Source organism: Macrotis lagotis, chromosome X (genome assembly GCF_037893015.1).
Source record: "Macrotis lagotis isolate mMagLag1 chromosome X, bilby.v1.9.chrom.fasta, whole genome shotgun sequence".
NCBI classification, from domain to species: Eukaryota; Metazoa; Chordata; class Mammalia; order Peramelemorphia; family Peramelidae; genus Macrotis; species Macrotis lagotis.
Genome location: NC_133666.1, coordinates 654,776,036 through 654,798,454, shown reverse-complemented (window position 1 = coordinate 654,798,454; position 22,419 = coordinate 654,776,036). Strand labels below are relative to the sequence as shown.

Here is a 22,419-nt window from a genome sequence, read left to right as displayed (position 1 = left end):
GTTGGGTTGATTCTTACATGGGGGTGTTGGTACCTTCAGAAACTTTAACCAAAGTCGTGTTTGGCTGCTTGTGGCATTGGTTCAACAGTGGGCAAAGCGGTGGGGATTCATTTAAATCTGTACTTTGTCAGCAGAAAGGGTAGAAAGGGCAAAGACTTTGGGTCCTGATACAGGAGTGTGGCATCTCCTGGGGGTGCAGTGGGTTGTAGGACCGCCCCCTTGCTTCCTCCCTCTCATGTATGCTCATGAGGAACTTGCCAGATCCTAGCGCCTTCTCACCGTCAAACCCTGAGCCACTAAGGGTTGTTTTGTCCCAAACATGGAGGGATCTGGTTTCCAGCTCTGGGATGAGTTGAAGATCTTCGATGCCTGCTCTTCCTGGGGTCAGGGTTTGGAGAAGCTGTGGGCAGCGGCAGGGGTTTGGCATGTGTCAGGCAGAATGCTGTAGACGTTAGTGTAGCAGGGACATAGAAGAATGGGAGCAGGACTGGCAGGTGGGCCAGAGGGCCTTGAAGGGAGGGAAGGAGGAGGAGTGAAGGTCAGGTCAGGTCAGGGCGAAGGACTGAGGGCAGAAGAGCTGGACGACCCCAGGGCCTTCCCTGGGAGCTTGAGGTGGAGGAAGGGAGAGCTTGGAAGAGATGGTTTGAGCATGTGTAATGGGGCAGAGAAGGAGGGGGAGTGGAAGAGAAATGTAAGTGAATTAAGGCCCTTAGGAGAGTTAGACAAGGGTAAGAGTTGAGGGTGAAGAGGAAGTGTGCAGGGCAGGAGAAGAGAGTGGCTACAGGTCCCTGGCCCCAGCAGGCCACCCAGGGCTTCCTTCAACTCATCCCTTGAGTGGGGCCCTCCATGTGCCAGACTCAGGGGCAAACCCAGCTCTAGTGCCTGTGTCCTCTGCCTTTGGGGCTAGCATGAGGAGACTGGCTGTCTTACCCCACCTCCCCCCCAGCAAAGGAGACAGGGCAGGACCCTGGAGAGCATCTAGTCCCCTTGGACAAAGAAGACAGGAGAATAATTGGTCCCCACGGCTGCCTGGCCCACCTTGGCCCTTGCCTTGGCAGGTCCCCAGAGAAAAGGCAAATGCAGTTTTATTGCATTGTTTCTTAATTATTATTATTATTGTTATTGTTATTATTATTATTATTATTTACATTTGATGCGTGAATAGAGGTGGTTTTTGGCCTCCCCTTGCCCCTGACCTTGGCCTCTCCAGAGCCTTCAGGTGGTGGGCAGGTAGGGAGGGAGGGAGGAGGAGGAAGAGGGATTTCTTTTTTTCTTGGTGATGCATGCAGATCAAATGGAAAATCACACACACACACACACACACACGCGCGCGCTCACGCTCATTCTCACAATCACACTCAGACCCAGAAAGGCCCCCCCCTTCCCCCAGACAAAGGAACTGAGGCCAAAGGTAAGGATAGCACAGCTCGATGGACTTCACTGGCTCAATATAGGCTTTTTCGCATCTGTCTCCCTGTAGTCTCTGTAGTCTCTGTTCTCATTGATATATTTGCAGAAGGTCGCATGTTAAAATTAGAGGAGTTCCCTTCTTTTTCTGCCCAGCAGATCATGGGTACCATCTCCCTCTGTACTTGGCCACACTGCCAACAGAAAGGGATTGGGGATTATTCCCTTCTCCACTCCCCCCCCCCCAGAAGGTTGTCTGGGGGCCCCTCTGTGATAGGGGCAACCAGATACTCCTCCCCTCCTTTTGGGTACTCAGTATCCACCTCCAGCTCCCCCCCCCCCCCCCCAAGCTCTGGAGCCAGCTTAAATGACTTTCACTGTCCAGTTTTATTTTAACTCTTTTCTGTTTGGTGAGCATGTGTGCTCTTTCCTCTTCCCTGGGCCCAAGCCTCATTTCAGTGTTAAAGGATATGTGCCACCTTCCCACCCTCGCCAGCTGGCCTTCCCAGAGGTCTGGTTGTTAGGCCTGTCCCTCTTTCCTTTTCTCTAGCTGAGCTTCCCGAGTTGATTCCCAGACTGGGTTAGCCAGACGCCTGAGCCACCCCATCCCCTCTTCCCTCTCAGGACCTGTTCTGGGACCCTGGCCAGTTTCCAGGGAGAGGCCAGGAGAGCCAGTGTGGGGGAGAGGGGGGGAGGGGGAGAACCGAGGGGGACCTGGGGCCTCGATCTCCCCACCCCCAAAGGTGTGGCCCCCAGCTCAGCTTTGTACCTCGTGACTGAAGACAGTGGTGGAAGAATTTGTGTGCCCCTTCCCTACTTCTAGGGGTTGGGGGGTGGGTGCCTACTGGGGGGCACCTGGGCCAGCAGTATTGCCCCATTGTCCCTTTTTCAAAAACAGAATGCCCTTGTTTGTAAACCCTTCTTAGAAGCTTGAAAATAAAAAATAATAATAATAATAAAAACCACCACCAAAAAAATCCCTTTTTCTCAACTGTGTCCAGAGTGGAGAAAAGGGCTTGGGGGGTGGGGAGCATGGGAAGGGTGGCTAGAGTTTACTCTCAGGACTTGGTAAGAAGAGAAATAGAGGAGAGAGATGGAGAGCACCAGTCACTTGCCCCTGCCTCTGGGGTTGGCTTGGGCGTGGGGATGAGGGTGGATGGGTCAGCCTTGAGTCATTCCCCTGGCCAAGATTGGGTGTCTGACCTTCCTGATTCGGGTGGCTCAGGTGACACTCCTCTTAATCCCATCTCTCCCAATACGGGGACTGGGGCCTTGAGCTGCTCCTCCCTGCACCTTCATGCTCAGCTCAGGTGTCACTGGTTTAAACTCACCCAAGTCTGAAGGCCTTGAGATGGTCCTGACCAGATGACTTCCCACCCACCCCATCTGCCTGGATCAGCAGAGGGAGGGGACAAGCCCTGTGTGGCCAGTGCCAGGACTAGCCCCTCTGCCCCCATTCCAGGGCAGCATTGGCACAGGGTGGGTGGCACTCCTGCCACAAGAGAGTGAGACCAACTTCTCCCCTCCAGCTCAGTCTCCAAGGGACTTCCGGGGTCCCTCTTTAGAGGCAAGATGGTGGGCCTGGCAGCCTTCTTCCTTTCCTTCCTCCTGCAGGCTCCCACACATCCCCCAGGTAGAGTGGGGAGGCACCAAGGGGTAGTGGTCCGGAGGTCCGGAGGTCTGGGTCCTGGCCCTGTCTCTCTCAGGGCTCAGTCTTTCAAGGGTTGGCAGGCCTAGACCTCTTAACCTTCAGTCTTGGAACTCGGCTTGCCCTTCAAGTTCTTTCCCATCTGACCCACCTCCTGGCGGTGCTGCTTGCAGCCCAACCCCTGGAGAACCCATTGTCCATCTTGTCTTTGTGACCGAGGGCCTTAGTAAGGCCGGGAGCGGGGTGGGGCGAGGCCTGGGGAGCCCACCGCTACAACTGGAGAATGGAAACTCACTGGTCACTTTCTGAGAAGGGGACAGCTTCACCTCCCCTTCCCTCCCAGGTCTACCAGAGTCTTCCTCTCTCGGTTGCTCCCAGGACAGCCCTGGGAGGGGTAGAATCCGTCATGAACGTGAGTAGGGGTGTTTGTCTTGGAGAGGGAGGAGGTCTGCTCTGTGACCAAACACCCCCTTCCCGAGCCCCAGGAACTCGCCTAAGCAGGATCATCTTCCTCTTTTTTTTTAGAGGGCAGTGAGTCCCAGGCAGGGAAAGGGTTTGTCCAAGAGCGATCACGCCTAGCCTTGATTGACCTGAATGCACCCGACTAGGCTAGCCCTCCCCTGCCTCTGTGCCCTGTGTCTGCCCCCCTCTACTTAATGTGATCCCCACAGTCCTCACTCCACGCTGAGCTGGGTTTTTAACCTGGAGGGGCTTGGGGGGGGGGGGATCGGGAAGTGACTACAATTGAGGACTCTGCCTCAATGGTTTGGTCACTTTCTCTGGATCTGGGGGGGGGCAGTGTTGGAGAAGCTAGCTTCCAGCGGGTCCCCCTCCCCGGCATCACGCAGCCTTTCTCTATGGCCAGCTTGCCTGTCTCCTGCCCTGGCCAGCCCTCGACCCCGGCGCCCACCCTTCAGCTTGGTTGTCTCCAGCTCAGACACGTTCCGGAGGTTCCCAGGGCCCTGTGTGGTGCCTGCCAACAGCCCTGTGTTTGTGGAGGTGATGAGGGAGGGCTGGGAACAGATCCAGGGGGCCTGTTGATGGGAGTGGACGATGGTGGGCTCATGTGATGTCAATTGGTTGAGTTTTAATGCTATATTTGGATTCCAAGGCCCTGGGTTCATATTCCACCTTGCCCATAGTGACTGGTGGGTTGTTTCACTGGGCTTTGGTTAACCCATCTAAAAGGGCAGCCTGGAAGATGCTAGGGGTTCAGAGGAGAGGGATTTAAGACAGGGCTCCCCTGCTTGCCTGGTATGGCTTTGCCCAGAATGCTTAACTCCTGGACCCCAGTTTCCCCATCTGTAAAATGGGGTTGGATGGAATCACTTGGGTCCCTTCTGGCTCTCAAATAGGCGAGGAAGTTGGGTTCTATTTCTAAAACCCCAGCAGTAGATGTATGAATTTGGGTAAAAGGGCTGGGTGGGTCAGTGGGCCTCCCTTGTGGAGTGGAGCTTGGGAACCCAGCTGGCTCCCAGGGTCCCGTCCTGTGCCCTCTCCAACCCCTCAGGCTTCCTTGGCTCAGCCCTCTTCACGATGGGGCCTTTTTTTGCATCGATGCTCCTTGTCGCCTTCCTCGGACCCAACCCAGGTCTCCCCACTTCTGCTGCTGTTAAGGGGTGGCTGTCCAGCAGAGGCCTCTGTCTCCTTCCACCCCCCACCCCCTGGGTCCCTACCTCAAACCAGACTCAGCTTCCGCCTGCGCCCCATCTTCAATGCTTCTGTGCAGTTCCTACACTGCCAACTTGGACTCTGCCGCCGTCGGGGGGCCCCACGGAGAGGCCCCCACAGTGTCGACCAGCCCCCAAGGGTCTGTGAGGTTTTTGAGTGGGGGGTGCCCTAATTCTTGAAGGGAGCAAGGGAGGGGAGAGCTTAAGTTTTGGGTTGATGAGGGTTTCAGGGGCCATCTGATGTCTTGGTCTTTGGGTTGGTCTGGAGCAGAGGGGCAAGGGTGGGAAGGAGAGGATGGTGAAAGGGGGAATCTCAATTGCCCTTAATCCCTCTGGGTCTCAGTGTCTCTCCCAGGATGAAGCCTGCACTGGTAGCGGAAGCAGGGAAGAGATCACTGGAGAAAGCCCTCATTTACACACCTTGTCCCAGCCCATCATTGTCACTGTACCCCAACCCCTCCACAAAGCCCTTCGCATTCCCTCTGGTGAGATCCTTTAGCCCTTTCCTCAAGGTGGTTTGGGGTGAAAGATTATTTCTGCATCCCCGAGCAAGTCAGCAGCTGGGGGGGGCCTGGATGACAGGGCCTCAAGGGGAAAAATACTAGGGACTGCACCCCCTGGGCTAAAGAATAGAGTGCACTTCTGGGGCAAGATCTCTGGCTTCTGGCTCACAGCTCAGAGCCTGCCTGCTCCTTTTCTCCCAAGGTCAGCCACAAGCTGGGCTGGGCCAGGCCCTCCACCCAGACCCACAAGCCTTGGGCTGCGGGGGCTTGGACCCAGCACCAGTTGTGGCCATCGCCGTGTCTGCCTTCGTCTTGGGGGCTGCCCTCACTGCCGGCTTGGGTCTCATTTATGTCCATACAGGTATGAAGGCTCTCTCTGGCTTCCCAGGGCCCTTGCCTGGGATGCTCCCCTCAGGAAGCTCAACGAACACCCAACAAATTGCTATTTGCTGGGATTCCTATTCTTGGCCCTGTCTTGAAAGGGGGAGGTTCTCCCTTCTGTCCCGACAACTGGGACTCTGAGGATTCTCCTTTCTCTAGTTGGGACTTGGGATTCACATTGAAAATAAAGCCTGCATTTTCTCTCCCAGCTCCACCCCCACCAAGGGCAGCTCCCAGGGGATCTCCAGGCCCCTCCCAGCCTAGGAGACCTCAGTAAGAACAGGTAACTGGGGGGACAGTGTCAGGGAGAATGGGGGGAGTGTAGGAGTTTCAGGGTCTTGGTGAAGAGACAGAGAGACAGAGACATAGACAGAGACAGACATACAAAGGGAGAGAGTGTGTTTGTGCCTGTGTCTGGGTGTGTCCTCAGCATGTACTATGATGGAAAGAATCAGGACTCGGAGTCAGAAGGGCAGAATTCAAGTTTGAGCACTTTGGCATTTTTCTTCTCAGAACCTCCATTCACTTCTCTATAAAACATATAGGATGAAACTCGAAGGTCTCTTCCACTTGTAAATCTCATCATTCTATAACACCCTTGAGGCAGAGCCCAGCAGGACCCCCAGCCTCCCCTCCCCTCCTGGAAGCACTACCTCTGTGACTTTCTCTATCTACGATCTCCAAACATGAAAAATAAACTTGATTTTTCTGCAGCTGCAGACCCCGTTCCTTTGTGTAGAGCTTGCTGCAGAGGAGAGGGTGGGGGTGACCTCAAAAGACCTGGGTCCTTTCCAGTATTGGTTCTTCCAGGTACTACCTGCATGGCCTTGGCCAAATCCATTTCTCTCAATTCAACAAAAATGAAATGAGGACTCACCTTGGGTCATAAACTCAGGTCAGGAGGATCTGAGTTCAAATCCAGCCTCAGACACTTGACCCTTACTAGCTGTGGCCACTGGACCCAGATGACTCCAATTGAGAAAGCGAAGGAGCACAGCACCCCCTCACTCAAAAACAATTCATATGTTTGCCATACATCACTTCCCTTACCTCATGGTCTTCTTTGAGAAGAACAAACATCGTCATCATTATCATCCCTAGCTGTGATTGAGCAAATCACTTAACTGTTAAACCCAATTACTTTGTTGTTGGTTTTTTTTAAGAACTGTAGAGCTTTTGCTTGAGCAAAAATTAAGATTTTACTGAGGGGAAGGTATACGTGTAACCTGTTCTCCCAACCTTCCCCCTCCCCCAATGACCCTGGACTCCCAGGAAAAGGTCTAGTCCAGAGCTTATATATTTGAGATATGTGTGACATGGGACTTGACTTGGTCTTTCTGACTCCAAGGCTAGTTCTCTGGTTCTCTACCCCTAGAGAACTAGAGAAATCTATAGAGAAATCTTTAAAGTAAAGCTTAGATATAGGTATTGACTAGGTTTCCCTGAAGGAAATATAGAGGGCAATCATCTTTATGTTTAAAAAAAAAAGACCAGAATCTAGAGGATTATGCCAAGTAATTAAAAATCCTCGTCCCCCTTCCTTCATGGAGATTTTTGAACATTATTTATGCACTGCCTCCCATCATCAAAGCAGTCCCATGCACTAAGTATCTCTTCCATGTGCTGCTACTGCAAGTCAGCTTTAGTTGCTCCAGGGTTGGAGAGGGAAAGAAGAGATCTGTCCATCTTCCCTTTTGCTGAACTCAAAAACAAGGCTTAAGGGAATAGGAAGAGACCATGGTGGAGGAGGGGGCAGCTCATCAATCCATGGACTGGTCTCTGACCTGGGTACCTGATATCTAGGAATCCACTATTCACAGAGGCACACCTTGTATCTTTGGCAAGGTGCCAGGATACATGCCTACCTACACTGAAAGTGCTTTTTAAATATTTTCAGACAAAGGTCCGTCCCTTGTAATCTTATCCATTTGATTGGAGAGCTCATTAAATTGATAGGGGTTCCTCTTTTCACCCCTCTATAATCTCTTCCAGCTAAATATCAACTGTGCCATAAAAAAATCAAACTGGGCTAAGGTTCTTTGATATATTCTAAATAGTTTTCTGGCATCTGGGGAGGTTCAGGCATGGGCCTCTCAACAGTTTCCTTCAGTATTTTGCTCTAAAAATCTAATTTTTAAACACATGTTAAAAACCAAAGTTTTCATAACTAATAGATGTAGAGATGAAGCTCAACCCCAAATGCTGTTTTTTTGTAGTTTCCATTGATTATCATCCAGCTTGGTTTTTGTAAGGGACTATTTCAACCTAAAAAAATTAAGAAAACAAAAAATTTAAAATGACTAGAAATAGCAGAAAATAGATGAAAGAACACAAGTTTCCCTGCCTCAGAGAAGAGATCTGATCCTAGTTGAGCACAGAAGACATGAAGTTTCTAATCAGAGAGGACTTCTGTTTTGTTGGAAAATGAGCTTTCATTTCCAAGTGAAGAACAAGACTATTCTGAACAAAAATCAGCATTCCTAATGGGTCCCTACAATATACAGGGCAAACTAAATGGAGATTTAACTCATCATTATGTTACTAACCCCATAACTTCTCTACCTCAGAATAGAAACTTCACATGTGATATTGGTACAACCATTGGTGTGTGCATTTGGTGGATATTCCGATTGATACTTGAACTGTTTCAATATCGATAGCAGCCCCCATGGCTTACAACCTGCTTTCTACAAATCTGGTTGGTACTTGTCCTTCGTTTTTGAAGAGGATCAAAACATCATCACTGTTTCTAAGTTTTTGATTGATCAGGTACCACAGATCAGGTACAAATAGTCCATGTGGACACCTGGGTGGTTACTCTTAACTTGGGCATCTCACATTTCCTTTGAGTTGCCTCAATTCTGCCTTGCTCATAGAACATAGCCTTGTCTCTGATAAGGGCAGACCATGGTGGGTGGTCCTGGGCCAGTATCTCCCATGCTATAGAATCAATTCCAGGGTGTTTCTGTATCACTTCTTCTGACCCCTCCTATGAACTCTTGCCTAGTGTGTTCTCCATAAAATACACTTTTTGGCAAGCTTACATTTGACATTCGAACAATATGGCCAGCCCTTTGGAGTTGCAATCTCTACAAATCTAGAGAAAGGTAGTGTCACTTGACCATCACTTTTCACTTATGAAAGAAAATGGTTTATAATTTTGCCCACCAGATGGTGCACTGTAACCATCAACTGAGTGGTCTTGTCAAGGTCATTTTGACGCATGTGCAAAAGGCCTGTCTTAAATGAGCAGACAGTAAACAGCCAAGCCACTGACTTCAAAAGGTTCTTGCCATAGAAAAACAAAAACACTCATTGGTCAGTGTTCCTAATTCTAGCTGAGGAGTTATTAAATATCACACCAAAAATATAAAAATTGAAGAGACCTTATTTATTTAAAATAAATATTCAAAATAAAGCTCAAGCATAAATAAAATAAATTAAAGCTCAGACTTATGTCTGGATTTCCCTAATTATGGGTAACATATCTCAGTTCCTACATAAATATCCACTGTACAATATATAGATATTGAGTATGAGGCAGGCTTTATTTCAGGACCCATCTTCTATTCCCCCAAAAGAACAAGATAGAAAGGACACATTAGCCCCCTGGAATATATGGATAAAAATAGAACATTCTCTGTGAGGATTGCAGAACAATCTTTTTTTTTCTTTAGGCAACCCGTACTCTGAGCAGCTCTTGATGATAGGGAGGAGGTTTGGCAAGATCCAGTTCTCCTGACTGGCTCTAATTCTCCAGCTATAGGAATCAGGATGGTGATCTTCTTTCTTCAAAAAACATTCTGTTGAGACTATCTTCTCCTTTCCAGAGGCCAGAGTCCTAACTCTTATTCTTGGAATCTTCCAAATTTTGGATTACCCACAAACTAAGCTGAAGGGCCAACAAAATCCAGTCTTAGGCAGGAGGTTCCCCTCTGAGGACATGTGCAAATATACATCTCCCTCTGCCATACATTCCTACAGGGATTCTATACATGTCCAGGCTGCTTGGGAAGGGAAAATTCTATAGAGGAACTTTAGTTTCAGATCTGTATTCAGCAAAAGAAAGAACAAAGGTGAAGGGTGATAGCAACTTCAGGTCACCGGGTTGAGGACATATGACCGGACATGTACTTCTCCATTAAGCCACCATTAATTTCTGCAGGTCAAGAGGGAAAATTTACTCTTTCCCCAATATAGAGATCAACTCTTCTGTGCTTTGGTCTGGAAGGCCATGAGAAAGAAAGGAAGGAAACGTATATTGGCTCTTCTTTATAGGTCATGGAAGATGGAGGAATCTTCCAACAAGCATCTAGTTCCCTCGATCAGTTGACCAGAGGCAAGGAGAGTTTGGGCATCACGGGCACATCTGAAAGGCACTTTTCATGGAGGAAGACACTTGTGCTGTGAAGAAAATACAGGGAACTCCTGTGATTGATTCAAAGAGATAATCATTGAACCCACAGGAACTGGTGAGGCCATCATGAAAAAGGGAGAAAGGGATTAGAAGAATGAGTAATAAGAGATAGCTTGGTACAGAGTTTTGGGGGAAAGCTGTGGTTGGGGCCCAACATGCTGATGATCTACAGAGGAGACTGAGAAGTTATAAAATAGGTAGGAGAACCAAGAGAGAATAATGACTTGAAAACCCAGAAGGGAGTGTTCAGGAGAAAGAGGAGTATCATATTTGTCAACTTTGTTAAAGTTGAGCATCAAATTCTGTATAGAGGTCAAGGATATGGTCTAAGAAAAAGGAACTGGATTTAGCAATAGGAGATTGTTGGTAGTCTTGAAGAGAGCAAGCAGTTTCAGTCAATAGTGAGATGGGAAACCAGATGGCCCTAAAATCTTGTCCAACTCATCTGAATTGCCATAATCAATCTTGGTCCCAAGAAACAGATGCCAAAACCTATTTCCCTTCTCTTAGTGTAAAGCTGGGGAAAGAGGGTATGTATGGGGACAGAACATTGTGTTCACTGTTCAACACGATTGCTTTATTAGTCAGGTTTTGCTTAAAGTTTTCCTTACTAGGAACTATTCAATAGTGAGGCTTATATTTCTTTTCCAATTGATATTTTATTTTATTTTTCTAATTACATGTTACAAAAGTTTTTCAACATTCATCTACATGCATATGCATATTTTTAAGTTACATAATTTTCTTCCATCCCTTTCCATCACCACCTCTTCTCTCAGTCAAACAGTCTGGTGAATAATGTAGATATACATTTGTGTTTAACATGTTTACAAATTAGTCATTTTCTGTATGAGGAATTAGGAAGAAGGGGAAAGAAAGAAAACCATGAGAGAGGAAAGAAAAGCATAAGAAAAAAAAATTTAAAAAGTGAATGTGTTCATTCAAATTCTGTCCATTTTTTGGTTTTGTTTTGTTTTTCTTCCTCTGGATGTGGATGGCATTGTCCATGGCAGGTCTCCCATAGCTGTCCCAGCTCTCTGAACTTCTGAGAAGAGCTGTATCCATCCCACAATGTTGTTGTTAATGTGTATAATGTTCTCTTGGTTCTGCTCTCTTTGCTCAGCATCAGTTGCTGTAATTTGATCCATGTTTCTCTAGAGTCTGAGCATTCATGATTTCTTATAGAATGATAGCATTCCATAGCATTCATATACCACAACTTGTTCAGCCATTCCCCAAATGATGGGTAACCCCTCAATTTCTAATTCTTTGCCACTACAAAAAGAGCTGCTATGAATATTTTAGAGCACTTGAATATCCCATTTTTTTATTTCTTCTGGATATAGGCCTAGTATTAGTCCTGCTGGATCAAAGACTATGACCAGTTTTATTGTTCTTTGGGCACAGTTCCATATTGCTCTCCATAATGGTTGGATCAGCTCACAACTCCACTAGCAATGCATTAATGTCCCAATCCTCCCACAACCTCTCCAACATTGATTGTTTTCCCTTCTTGTCATCTTAGCCATTCTAATAGGTGTGAGAGTGGTACCTTCACAGTTGTTTTAATTTACATATACAAGAATACTAAGGTCTGTTGTAAAGGTTTTAAAGATCCAGATGACCTACAGAGTCAATGAACTGAGAGACCAGAGTTGAGGAGATGATATGTATATTGAAGTACCAAAGCATAAAGAAGTTTTGATGGAGTGGAAGGGGGGAATAAGTGATAGAAGAGAGGGAAGATTGAGGGAGAGATACAACACACTTTTGGACAGGGCCAGATTGAAAAGAGAGAGAGAGAGAACAGAAAAAATGAGAACAGGAAGGAATAGAGTAGAGGTACAGCTAGTAATAGCAACTGTGGGAAAAATATTGAAGGAACTTCTCTGGTGGACTTTTGATAAAGAAGACAACTCACCCCAGAGACAGAGTCATTGGAATCTGAACACAGACTGAAGTATATATATATTTTTTCTTTCTCTCTATTCTTGAGGTTTCTTATCTTCTGGGGGGAGGATGGGGTTTATGTTTACTCTCTTTACTCTTATAATGCATTCAATTTCAATTGGAAGGTAAAGATTCCACACAACTTCAGGAAATAATAAAACTAAGTAAAAAAAAAACCTGGAAAAATGGAAGGAACTGTAAAATATAGGAAAAACAGCTGACCTAGAAAATAGATCAAGTAGAGATAATGTAAGAATTGTTGAGCCATGATCCAAAGAGGGAAAAAAGCCTAGATATCATATTTCAAGAAATTATAAAACTGCTCAGGTATCTTAGAACCAGAGGGCAAAGTAGAAATCAAAATAATCCACAGGTCATCTCCTGAAAAAAAAATTTCTAAATGAAAACTCCTAGGAGTAGAAATCTTGAAAAATCAAAGGAGAGATTAACAAACTTGAAAACCAAAAAAATCAACTAATAAATAAAATTAGGAGTTGATTTGGGGAGGGGGGAAATAACAAAAATAGATAAACAATGACTAATTTGATTAAAAAAATTAAACCAAATTACCAGTATCAAAAAATAAAGTGGATTCATAGCTGATGAGAAAAATGCTACTATAAGAATAAAACTGACAATCTGAATGAAATAGCTGAATACTTGCAAAAAATATAAATTGCCCAAATGAATAGAATAAGAAATAGAATACTTACATAACTCTTAGAAAAAGAAATTTAACAATCCATAAATGAGTTCCCTAAGGAAAAAAAAAAACCTCAGGACCAGATAATTAAAAGACTAAACTGGAATAATTAATTCTAACATTATAGAAACTTATTTTTTAAAATAGCTAAAGGAGGGAGGAGTCAAGATGGCAGCATGAAGGCAGCATTTCTTGGGAACTCCTTCCCCCCAAAACTCCAAAAGCCAACACATTATGACTCTAACCAAAATTTAGAGGGGACAGAACTCACAGAAAGACTGAGTGATACATTTTCCCAGTCCAAGATAACTTAGAGAAGTTCCTTGGGAAAGGTGTGTTTCACCAGGACTGGGGGTTGGGAAAAAAGCCACAGCTGCAACGCAGCCCAGCCCAGCCCAGCCCAGTCCAGAGATCACCAGCAACAGCTTGAAGGGGTGGGGAGAGAACTCTACTACACCAGAATGAATGTGGAGTGAGGAGTACTGGCCACAGAATCTGCAGCGAGAATCTGGAGAAAACAGCCTGCACCCCCAGAGGTAAGGGGGGTCAGGGAAGACTGCAGAAATTTCTCTGCACTCCCTCAGGGTAGGATTCTGCTGTTTGCCTACACTCAGATTCAGGTTGTAGTTTGGGCTTCCATACTAAGTAGCCAAGCAGGATCCCTCCTTATAGCTCCAGGGCAGAGGGAACTGATGTGGTCATCTACATATCAAAGCACAGGCTAGAGAGCATAACACTTGGAGGAATAAAGGTCCCCATAGGGTGACCCCCCCATAAAACCCCCCAAACCTTGGAAGTGCTGTCTTGGGCTGAGGAAATGAGTAAACAACAGAAAAAGAACAATCTCACCATAGAGAATTACTTTAGTCCCATGGAAGATCAAAATACATATTCAGATGACAACAAAATCAAAGCTTCCATATCCAAAATCTCCAAGAGAAATTGAAAACGGGCTTAGACTATAAGATGAGCTCAAAAAAGACTTTGAAAAGCAGTTAAGGGAGATGGAGGAAAAATTGGGAGGAGAAATGAGAGTGATGCAGAAAAATCATGAAAAACAAATCAACAGCTTGGTGAAAGATATACAAAAAAATACTGAAGAAAATCATGTTAAAAACCAGTTTAGGCCTAATGGAAAAAAGCAAAATAAAAGGCAAATGAGGAGACGAATGCCTTAAAAAGCAGAATTGGCCAGTTAGAAAAGGAGTTTAAAAAAAAAAGCTCTCTGAAGAAAATAACTCCTTCAAATGCAGAATAGAACTAAAGGAAGCTGATGACTTTGCAAGAAATCAGGAAGAAATAAAACTATACCCAAAAAAACAAAAATTAGAAGAAAATGTGAAATATCTCAATGGAAAAAAAACTAAAGAATTCATTCAAAGGGTTAGAAAAAATAATAAAATTCATTTGAAATAACAATCTTCAGAGGAAGAAATCAAAGCTATTAATAACCACATAAAATTATAAATAGCTAATATTTAGAAAAATGCAAATTAAAGTGAGTCTGAGGATCCACCTCATGTCAATCAAATGAACCAGGATAATAATAATAATAATAATAATAATAATAATAATAAAGAAAATGACAAATACTGGAATAGGTACACTAATGTACTATTAGTGGAGTTATGGTCCAACCATTCTGAAAAGCAACTTTTACCTATGCTCTCAAAGCTAGTAAACTGTGCATACTCTTTGACCCAGCAGTACCCCTACCAGGTCTGTATCCCAAAGACACCAAGGCCTCATAAGTATAAAAATATTTATAATAACTCATTTTGTGGTGGCAAAAACTTGGTAAATGAATAGATGTGGGGCGGCTAGGTGGTACAGTGAATAGAGCACCAGCCTTGGAGTCAGGAGTATCTGGGTTCAAATCTGACCTCAGACACTTAATAATTACCTAGCCATGTGGCCTTGGGCAAGCCACTGAACCCCATTGCCTTGAAAAATCTAAAAAAAATGAGTAGATGCCCATCAGTTGGGGAATGGTTGAACAAATTATGGTATATGCATACATTGGAAAACTATTGTGATGTAAAAAATGATGAAGGGAGTGGTTTCAGAAAAATTTGGGAAAATTTGTAGGAAATGATGCAAAGTGACATGAGCAGAACCAGGAGAACAATTTATATATGACAATGTTATAAAAATAATCAGCTTTGAAAGATTAATAGCTGATCAACACAATGACTAATAACAATTTCAAAGGACTCATGATGAAAATATCGGAGGAACTCAGAGTACAGAATGAAGAATGTTTTCTTCACTTTATTTTTCTGGACTTAACTAATGTAGAAATTTATTTTGTATAAATAATATATATTTATAATGTGTTTTCCTTCTCAGTTGGTGGAAAAGTAAGAAAATTGAGGAAAAAATTGGAACTGAGGATAAAATAAACTGAATTTTTTTTAAAAAAAAGATATTGATTCTATCACAAAGTGTAATGTTGATATCCAAAAGGACCTAATGGCAACATGTTTTATGAATGTTGAACTTTTACTGATTTTACCTCTTACTCAAATTGACAGTTGTTCCCCTGATGTACATTTTAGCATACCTTGTACATATCTTTTATCTAAACCCAGATACAGGTCACTTCATGTGACCAAGAGTTAACTTTTATAGAGAATTGGACTGATAATCTGGCCTGATAATGTAGAATCTGGCTTTTTGGCATTCTTTGACTGTATTGTTTACTCCTACAAAGCATCAGATCTGTACAGGATACCTATAAATCAGATTTCCAACCTCTAAAAGAGTTGACCCAGAGTTTCCCTCCTATGGCTGACAAAAAAAAAGAGTTTACTAAATAAATACTACAGCTTGCCACCATCCTAGCAAGAATACATGTTAAATCTAAGCCTTAGAAGCTAGGGTTTTTTTTTTTTTTTTTTTACTGTAACACGGTGTTTTCCCTTAATGTCAGAGGGCTAAGATAATCAGCTTTGAGTTAGGAAAAAAAAGAGTTTGCATTAGAACACCTGAAGATTTGTGCAGAAATATGGTTGATTTATATATTTTTGTTTGTTGCCTTAATGTTTTCACAAGCTAATAGAATGGCAAAATCTGTAAGTCATTCTATGATTGGAGAATTTTAATGCCTAACAAGTCATTGCATAAGGAAAAAATAAAAGTTATTCAAGTAAACTGGGGAAAAAAGAATATGAGAGGAGCACCAAAAAAAGAGGTCTGAGATTAAGGGAAGTTTTGTAACAAGACAGGAATTTGGGAAGGAGGGGGCTGAGATGGATGTGGATGAAAATATGATTCTGTATCACATAGATTAGAAGAGGAAGAAGTTTGAGGGTAAGAGTCATAGAACAAGTCAATGATAATCATATTTTTTCTTTCCTCTCAACCAGGGCATTCATGTCTGCTGCCTTCTGCTACATATTGGTGTTATGCTCACAGTCACAATCATCTTCTTTGCCACATTATAGTTTTTGATGACCTGAAGACTGATTGTAAAAATCCTATAGACCAGTCCTGGAGAAGGAAATGGCAACTCACTCCACTATCTTTGCCAAGAAACAATGCATGGGATCACCAAGAGTCGGCTATGGCAGAATATTAAACAGACCAATTCAATAGACAACTCTCTTGACCTCCCAGAATATCTTATCCATGCTTTCTTTCATATCATGCCTTTTTAGTTTTGTGAATCAGAGTGGTTTACACTGGGTGTCAATATGTCATCCTTGGCATATCAAATTTGGAGCATGATTTATGTTTTGAACTCTTAACTTTACATATAATAGACTCAGTCCAGTTGATAGTCACAAGGTGAAAGGATACAATAAGAAACTGTTTTGAGACTTAGTTTATGCAATATGATCATTACTTTAAAAAAACAGCTCTAACTTTAAAATATTTCTACTTTTCTATCTTGTAAAGACTATTTTCATATGTTATGCTTGGACAAAGAAATTAAATGGAATCACATATCAATGAAGATAAAAGGATTATATCTGGTATAGATAGGTTTGAACTTGTATACCTTAAGGAATTACCATAATTTTCCAAATAACTGAATTAATTATTGACTGTCCTCCATCTATTGAAAGTTTTTTTGATAGGAATTTCTAGCAGCTTATTATGGCTTTAACAAAATACTAGCTATAATATTTTTCTTTTTAATTTTTCCAATTACATGTTATGGAACTTTTCCAGCATTCATCCTTTTGCATATTTATAAGTTATATTTTTCTACCACCCTCCCTTCCCATCCCCTTCCCCTTGGTGGTGAATAGCCTGGTAAAAGTTGTATGTGTACATTTGTGTTTAATTTATTTACATATTAGTATGAAGACTTAGGACAAAGGGGAAAAAGAAAACTATGGGATAGGAAGAAAAAACATAAGAGAAATTTTAAATAAGTAAACAACCATTTCAGATTCTGTAGGTTTTTGTTTGTTTTTTTTCTCTGGAGGTGGATGGCATTGTCCATAACAGGTCTCCCAGGGTTGTCCTAGACTACTGAACTGCTAAGAGGAGCTGCATGCAGCATAGATGATCAACTCACAATATTGTTGTTAATGTCTACAATGTTCTCTTGGTTCTGCTCCCTTTGCTCAGTGCCAGTTCACGTAATTCTTTTCATGTTTTTCTAAAGTCTGAGCATTCATGAGTTCTTATAGAACAACAGAACTTCATAACATTCATATAACATAACTTGTTCACTTATTCCCCAATCAATGGACTTTCCCTAAATTTCCAATTCTTTGTCACCTCAAAAAGAGCTGCTATAAATATTTTTTTTAACATGTGGGGCTTTCCCCATTTTTTATGATTTTTTTGGGATATTGACCTAGCGTTGGTATTGCTGGGTCAAAGTATGATCAGTTTTATTGAACTTTGGACTAATAATAAATTAGATATAGAGATCAAGTGCTCTTAATGGACTAATTGTCAGATTTGTTATGACCTTGTCAAAAGTCTTGTGGTTTCTTTATATATGTAAAAGATATGGATATATTTTTTAAAAGATGTTGGAGGGAAGCCAGGTGGCACAGTGGATAGAGCACCAGCCCTGGAGTCAGGAGTACCTGAGTTCAAATCTGGCCTCAAATACTTAATAATTACCTAGCTGTGTGGCCTTGGGAAGCCATTTAGCCCCATTGCCTTGCAAAAACCTTTAAAAAAAGGGTACTTTTTCTTAATATTTTAGTATTATCTCTGTATATTGTATGATCAAGGATTGATGATCCTATATGGATATCAATTGATGATCCCAATTGGATGATCCCGTACTGTTCCCATAAAATTCATATACTTTCATTCTTAAGCCTAATTGGCATATATATGTATATATATACTAAATCAAATTTAGAGGAATGCATTTTGTAAGTTTTCTTTTGTAGGAATAACTTAATAAGAAATTTTGTATTCCAATTATTGTTACAATGTAGCAATAAAATAATTTGCACATTATACAATAAAATAATTTGCATATTATACTTTAGATGTTCAGAACAGAAAGCAATAGTGAACATTGTGTAACCATCCTCCCATTCCTCAGGGCAATACAATAAAAGTCTAGAATTCAGATTTCTTTTTCAGTGCATTGTTTCAAAAATTATAGATAGCTCTTTCAATAACTTAATCTGCAACTATAAAAATGCATTTTAGTTACATATAATAAACCACTAATGATCATTAGCATTTGTGGACCTCTCTGAGATTTGCAAAATGCTTTACAAATTTGATTTTCACCACAATCCTGGGAGACAAATATTACTGTTTTTACCCTCCATTTCCTTCTCCCATTTTACATATGAGAAAACAGAGGTTAATGACTTGCTCTGGGTCAGATAGCTAGTGTCTTCTGCACCAGTTAGTTGTCTAACAAGAATTTATTAAATGCTTCCTATGGGCCATGCCTTGTACTAAAGACTAGGGATATCAAAAAGGCAAAATTCATTCCAACAATCAAATCTTTTCACATTCTAATGGAGAAGAAAACATGAAAACAACCATGTAGTGTTAAGCAATAACAATTTCTCAAAACTGTTCCCTGGTAAAAGGTTGATTTCTTTAGCAGATACTCAGGTTTCATATTAGTCACCTTGCTGAACAGAGTAAGAAATTAAAACTCCGAGGTGTCTTTCCCTAAGTTAATTGCAAACTTAGGAGGACAATAAACAGGATGCTAGGAGACCACCCTTTCAGAAAGAGACAAGAGTTTCAGATAATATTGTATAAGGATGTTAATCTTTGAAGAGCAGTTTTGGGCAGAGATATTGTACAGCTATTCATGGTTAGATCACAAAGAAGATGAATGATTTTCCTCATTTTTTGTTTTTGCTTAAAAATCTAATTCTAATGTGGTCATTACCCCAGAATGGCCTCCACCTATAGGTTAGAGGTAAGATCTTAGGGAATAAAGCTTAAAAATGTCTACCCATTTTTTGGTCATTTTATTTTAACCCTTTATTTTTAAAGTTCTTAGACTTTGGGGGTGGATAGTTTATTCAAAATATTTACAAAAATCAAAGCAAAATAATCTTGGAGGAAAGGCATAACTTTGAGGGGAACAAGAGAAGGCCTCTTGCATTTGAGTTAAGACTTGAAGGAAGTCAGAGAAGCCTGGAGGGGGAAACAATCTGAACCCAGACCACCATCGGAAAGGTACAGAACTGGGATCTTGTGTGAAAAATAGCAAGGAGGTCAGTATTAACAGATGATAGAATACTTGGAGGGGAATAATGTGTAAGAAGTCAGAAAGACTGATTGGAAGGGGTCAGGTTGTGAAGAACAGGGGACTTATTCTACAGGCATACAACAGATATTGGGGGGGGAGGTTCAGTTCCAGATCATTGAAATCAAGTGACTATTACAATAAAGCAAGTCACATGAATATATCAAATATATATATTTAATTAAAATATATAATATATAATAATAAAAAACAATGTACAACAGTATTATATCTTTTAAAAAACAATGTGCAACAATGTGAAAAAGGAATCTGAACCTTCAGCAAGTTTGGAATTTTTTTGCTGGAAGAAGGTCTTGCTTTGATGTTTTGGAAACTGATTGATCAGGGTGGTGGTTGCCAAAGGTTGGGGAGGCTTGGCAATTTTTTAAAGTAAGACAATGAAGTTAAGCTGCATCGATTGACTCTTTTACTTGACCCATTGTAGGATTATTAACTGACCTAATTTCAATACTGTGCATCTCAGGGAATAAGGAGGAGAGGGAGAGAGATCCTATTCTGTGGAGCAGTCAAAACACACACACAATTATCGGCTAAGATTGTAGAGCGGTCAGAACACATAAAAAATGTATCAAGTTCTCTCTGTCTTGTCTTATATGGGTATGTTTATGGCGCTTCAAAACAATTACAATAGTAGCATCAAAGATCACTGAACATAGATCATCATATCAGATATAATAATAATAATAATGAACAAGTTTGAAATATTGTGAAAATCACCAAAATGTGACACAGAGATTCAAGGTGAGCACATACTAGCTGGAAAAAATAGTGCCAAAAAATAGTGACTTACTTGTTGCAGGGTTGCCACAAACTTTCGTTTTGTAAAAAATGCACTATCTGTAAAGTGAAATAAAGTGTATATGTCAACAGTCATTAATTCTGTAATGGCAGTGGATGGGCCATAGTCTATTCTCTCCCCAACACACCCAAATCCTAGCATTGGAGCCGAAAGGAATCTTAGAGTTCATCTAATCCAACTCCCTCATTTTACAGTGGGTGAAACTGAGCCCAGAGAGGAAACCTTGCCAAAAGTGTGACTTTCCTAGAGCCAGGTGAATAGTTAATTTGGAAGAGATGGAGCTTGCATAGCACCTATATAATATACCATTACCACAACACTTCCCACAACATTGTCACTGCCTGGGTCATTAATTTTTGGTTGACAGGCACTTGGCAAAAAGCTACAGGAGGAGGCCCAGAATATGAGAAATTCAACTGCAAAGAGGAAAAAAGGAAAGGTGGCCCCCTCTCATTGTGATGAGAGAGAAGTGGGGGAGGGGTGGAGGAAAGTGATGTCATAATTCAGCAATAGAATGAAAACCTTCCTTCACCTTAGTCCTTAGTCCACCTCAGCTTTGGCTAGGTCTCCTCCAGCTCCAGCCCAGATAAACCCAGCCACCTCCCCAGTCCTGGCTTGGTAGCTGAGCATTAAGGAGGTGGCTCTGATACCTGTTCCCACTTGTTGCCTCATTTGCCATCATCATTAACCATGGACTTGCATTTAGATGACTCCCAGACTAACAGTCATTCTGCCAGGGTCAAGTCCAACACAGTGTTAGATGATGCAAACATATCAATGGATACAGACACCCCCTTTGTTCTGGGAGATGGGCTCCTAGAGAAGACGGGTGCTGTGGTCATTGACATGGGCACAGGAACATGCAAGTCTGGCTTTGCTGGACAGGCTATGCCCATGTCTACTGTGCCCACTGTTCTTGGCCACTTGCCAGAGAAGGCTTCAACAGTCAAGGAGCCTCAGCTGTCAACTTTCATTGGTGAAGATGCCAGAGCACACCCAGGACTCAACCTGATCCAACCCTTGAGGAATGGCATCATTGTGGATTGGGAAGCAGTAGAGACCCTATGGCACCATATTTTCTGTAATGACCTAGGAGTGGCCCCAGAGGATCATGCCCTCCTTCTCTCTGACCCACCATTCAGTCCCACTACTAACCGGGAAAAACTGGTGGAAGTGGTGTTTGAGTCCCTTCATTCACCGGGCATGTATGTAGCCTACCAGTCAGTGCTGTCTGTCTATGCTCACGGGCTGATCAGTGGATTGGTGATAGATACAGGCCATGGGGTGACTCATACTGTCCCTGTGTATCAGGGTTATAACCTGCCCCATGCCACTGAGCGGATGGATTTAGCTGGGGCCCACCTGACCGCCTTCCTGGCAGAGTTGCTTCGGGGGACTGGCTACTCCTTTGGCGAACAGGACACCTCCTTGGTAGAAAGCATCAAACACCAATGCTGTTTTGTGGCTTCTGACTTCATCACTGAGCAGAACCAGGCCATAATAGGCAGCAAGAACTTCCAGTTGCCTGATGGACAGATCATAAGCCTTGGCAAAGAACGATTCCAGTGCCCGGAGCTGCTCTTCAACCCTCCAGAGATGCCAGGGCTTAAACCAATGGGAATTCCTGAAATGGCCAAGGAAAGTCTGAGGAAGGTGCCCACCGAGGTCTGTGGAGACATTTCCCAGCATGTTCTGCTATGTGGTGGCTCTTCCCTCTTCCCGGGGCTAGAGCAGCGCTTTGTCAAGGAGCTGCTCCAGGGGGCATCTCCCCAAACCAACATAACTGTGTCTGCCCAGCCCCTGCGGAACTTCTCTGTATGGATTGGAGGTTCCATCCTTGCTTCTCTTCGAGCTTTTCAATCCTGCTGGATCCAACGGGCCCAGTATGAGGAGCAAGGACCATACATTGTCTATCGGAAGTGTTATTGATGCCTGGTAGGTCAGTGGGTAGCAAAGCAGCAATAAAAGAAAAAATACTATGAGCTCCAAGCCAAGCCCTTTGCTCTGTCCTCTCATATTTTATTCCTCTATTCCCAGACTTTTCTGCTCTCTTCATATACTCCCTTATTGCTTTTCTTCTCTACCCTCAGAACTATAGGCTTCTCTCTCAGGCAGCTTGGCAGACTGGAAAGGGCACTAAATTTGAAGTAAGAGGATTATGTTTGGGGCAGCTAGGTGGTGCAGTAGACAGAGCACTGGCCCTGGAATCAGGAGTAC

The 22,419-nt window shown here is 43.0% G+C and overlaps 2 protein-coding genes across 3 annotated transcripts; both read left to right on the top strand.

Moving 5' to 3' along the window:
* The first annotated feature begins 6 nt into the window (after positions 1–6).
* On the top strand, positions 7–6,286 carry TGFBR3L (transforming growth factor beta receptor 3 like). Of its 2 annotated transcripts, XM_074205072.1 has the most exons (7): positions 7–3,040; positions 3,399–3,467; positions 3,921–4,054; positions 4,566–4,865; positions 5,069–5,210; positions 5,431–5,589; positions 5,819–6,286. In XM_074205072.1, exons 1-7 carry the CDS (start codon positions 2,980–2,982, stop codon positions 5,884–5,886), a joined length of 933 nt encoding a protein of 310 aa, XP_074061173.1. In that variant the 5' UTR covers positions 7–2,979; the 3' UTR covers positions 5,887–6,286. The 2 variants fall into 2 exon arrangements, with proteins under 2 accessions (XP_074061173.1, XP_074061172.1); XM_074205071.1 differs by lacking the exons at positions 7–3,040; positions 3,399–3,467; positions 3,921–4,054 and having other exon boundaries at positions 4,098–4,865; positions 5,819–5,892; positions 6,155–6,286.
* Positions 6,287–20,721: 14,435 nt separating this feature from the next.
* ACTL9 (actin like 9) lies at positions 20,722–22,190 on the top strand. The gene has a single exon (XM_074200424.1). The coding sequence runs from the start codon at positions 20,893–20,895 to the stop codon at positions 22,129–22,131; it is 1,239 nt and encodes a 412-aa protein (XP_074056525.1). The 5' UTR covers positions 20,722–20,892; the 3' UTR covers positions 22,132–22,190.
* The last annotated feature ends 229 nt before the right edge of the window (positions 22,191–22,419 follow it).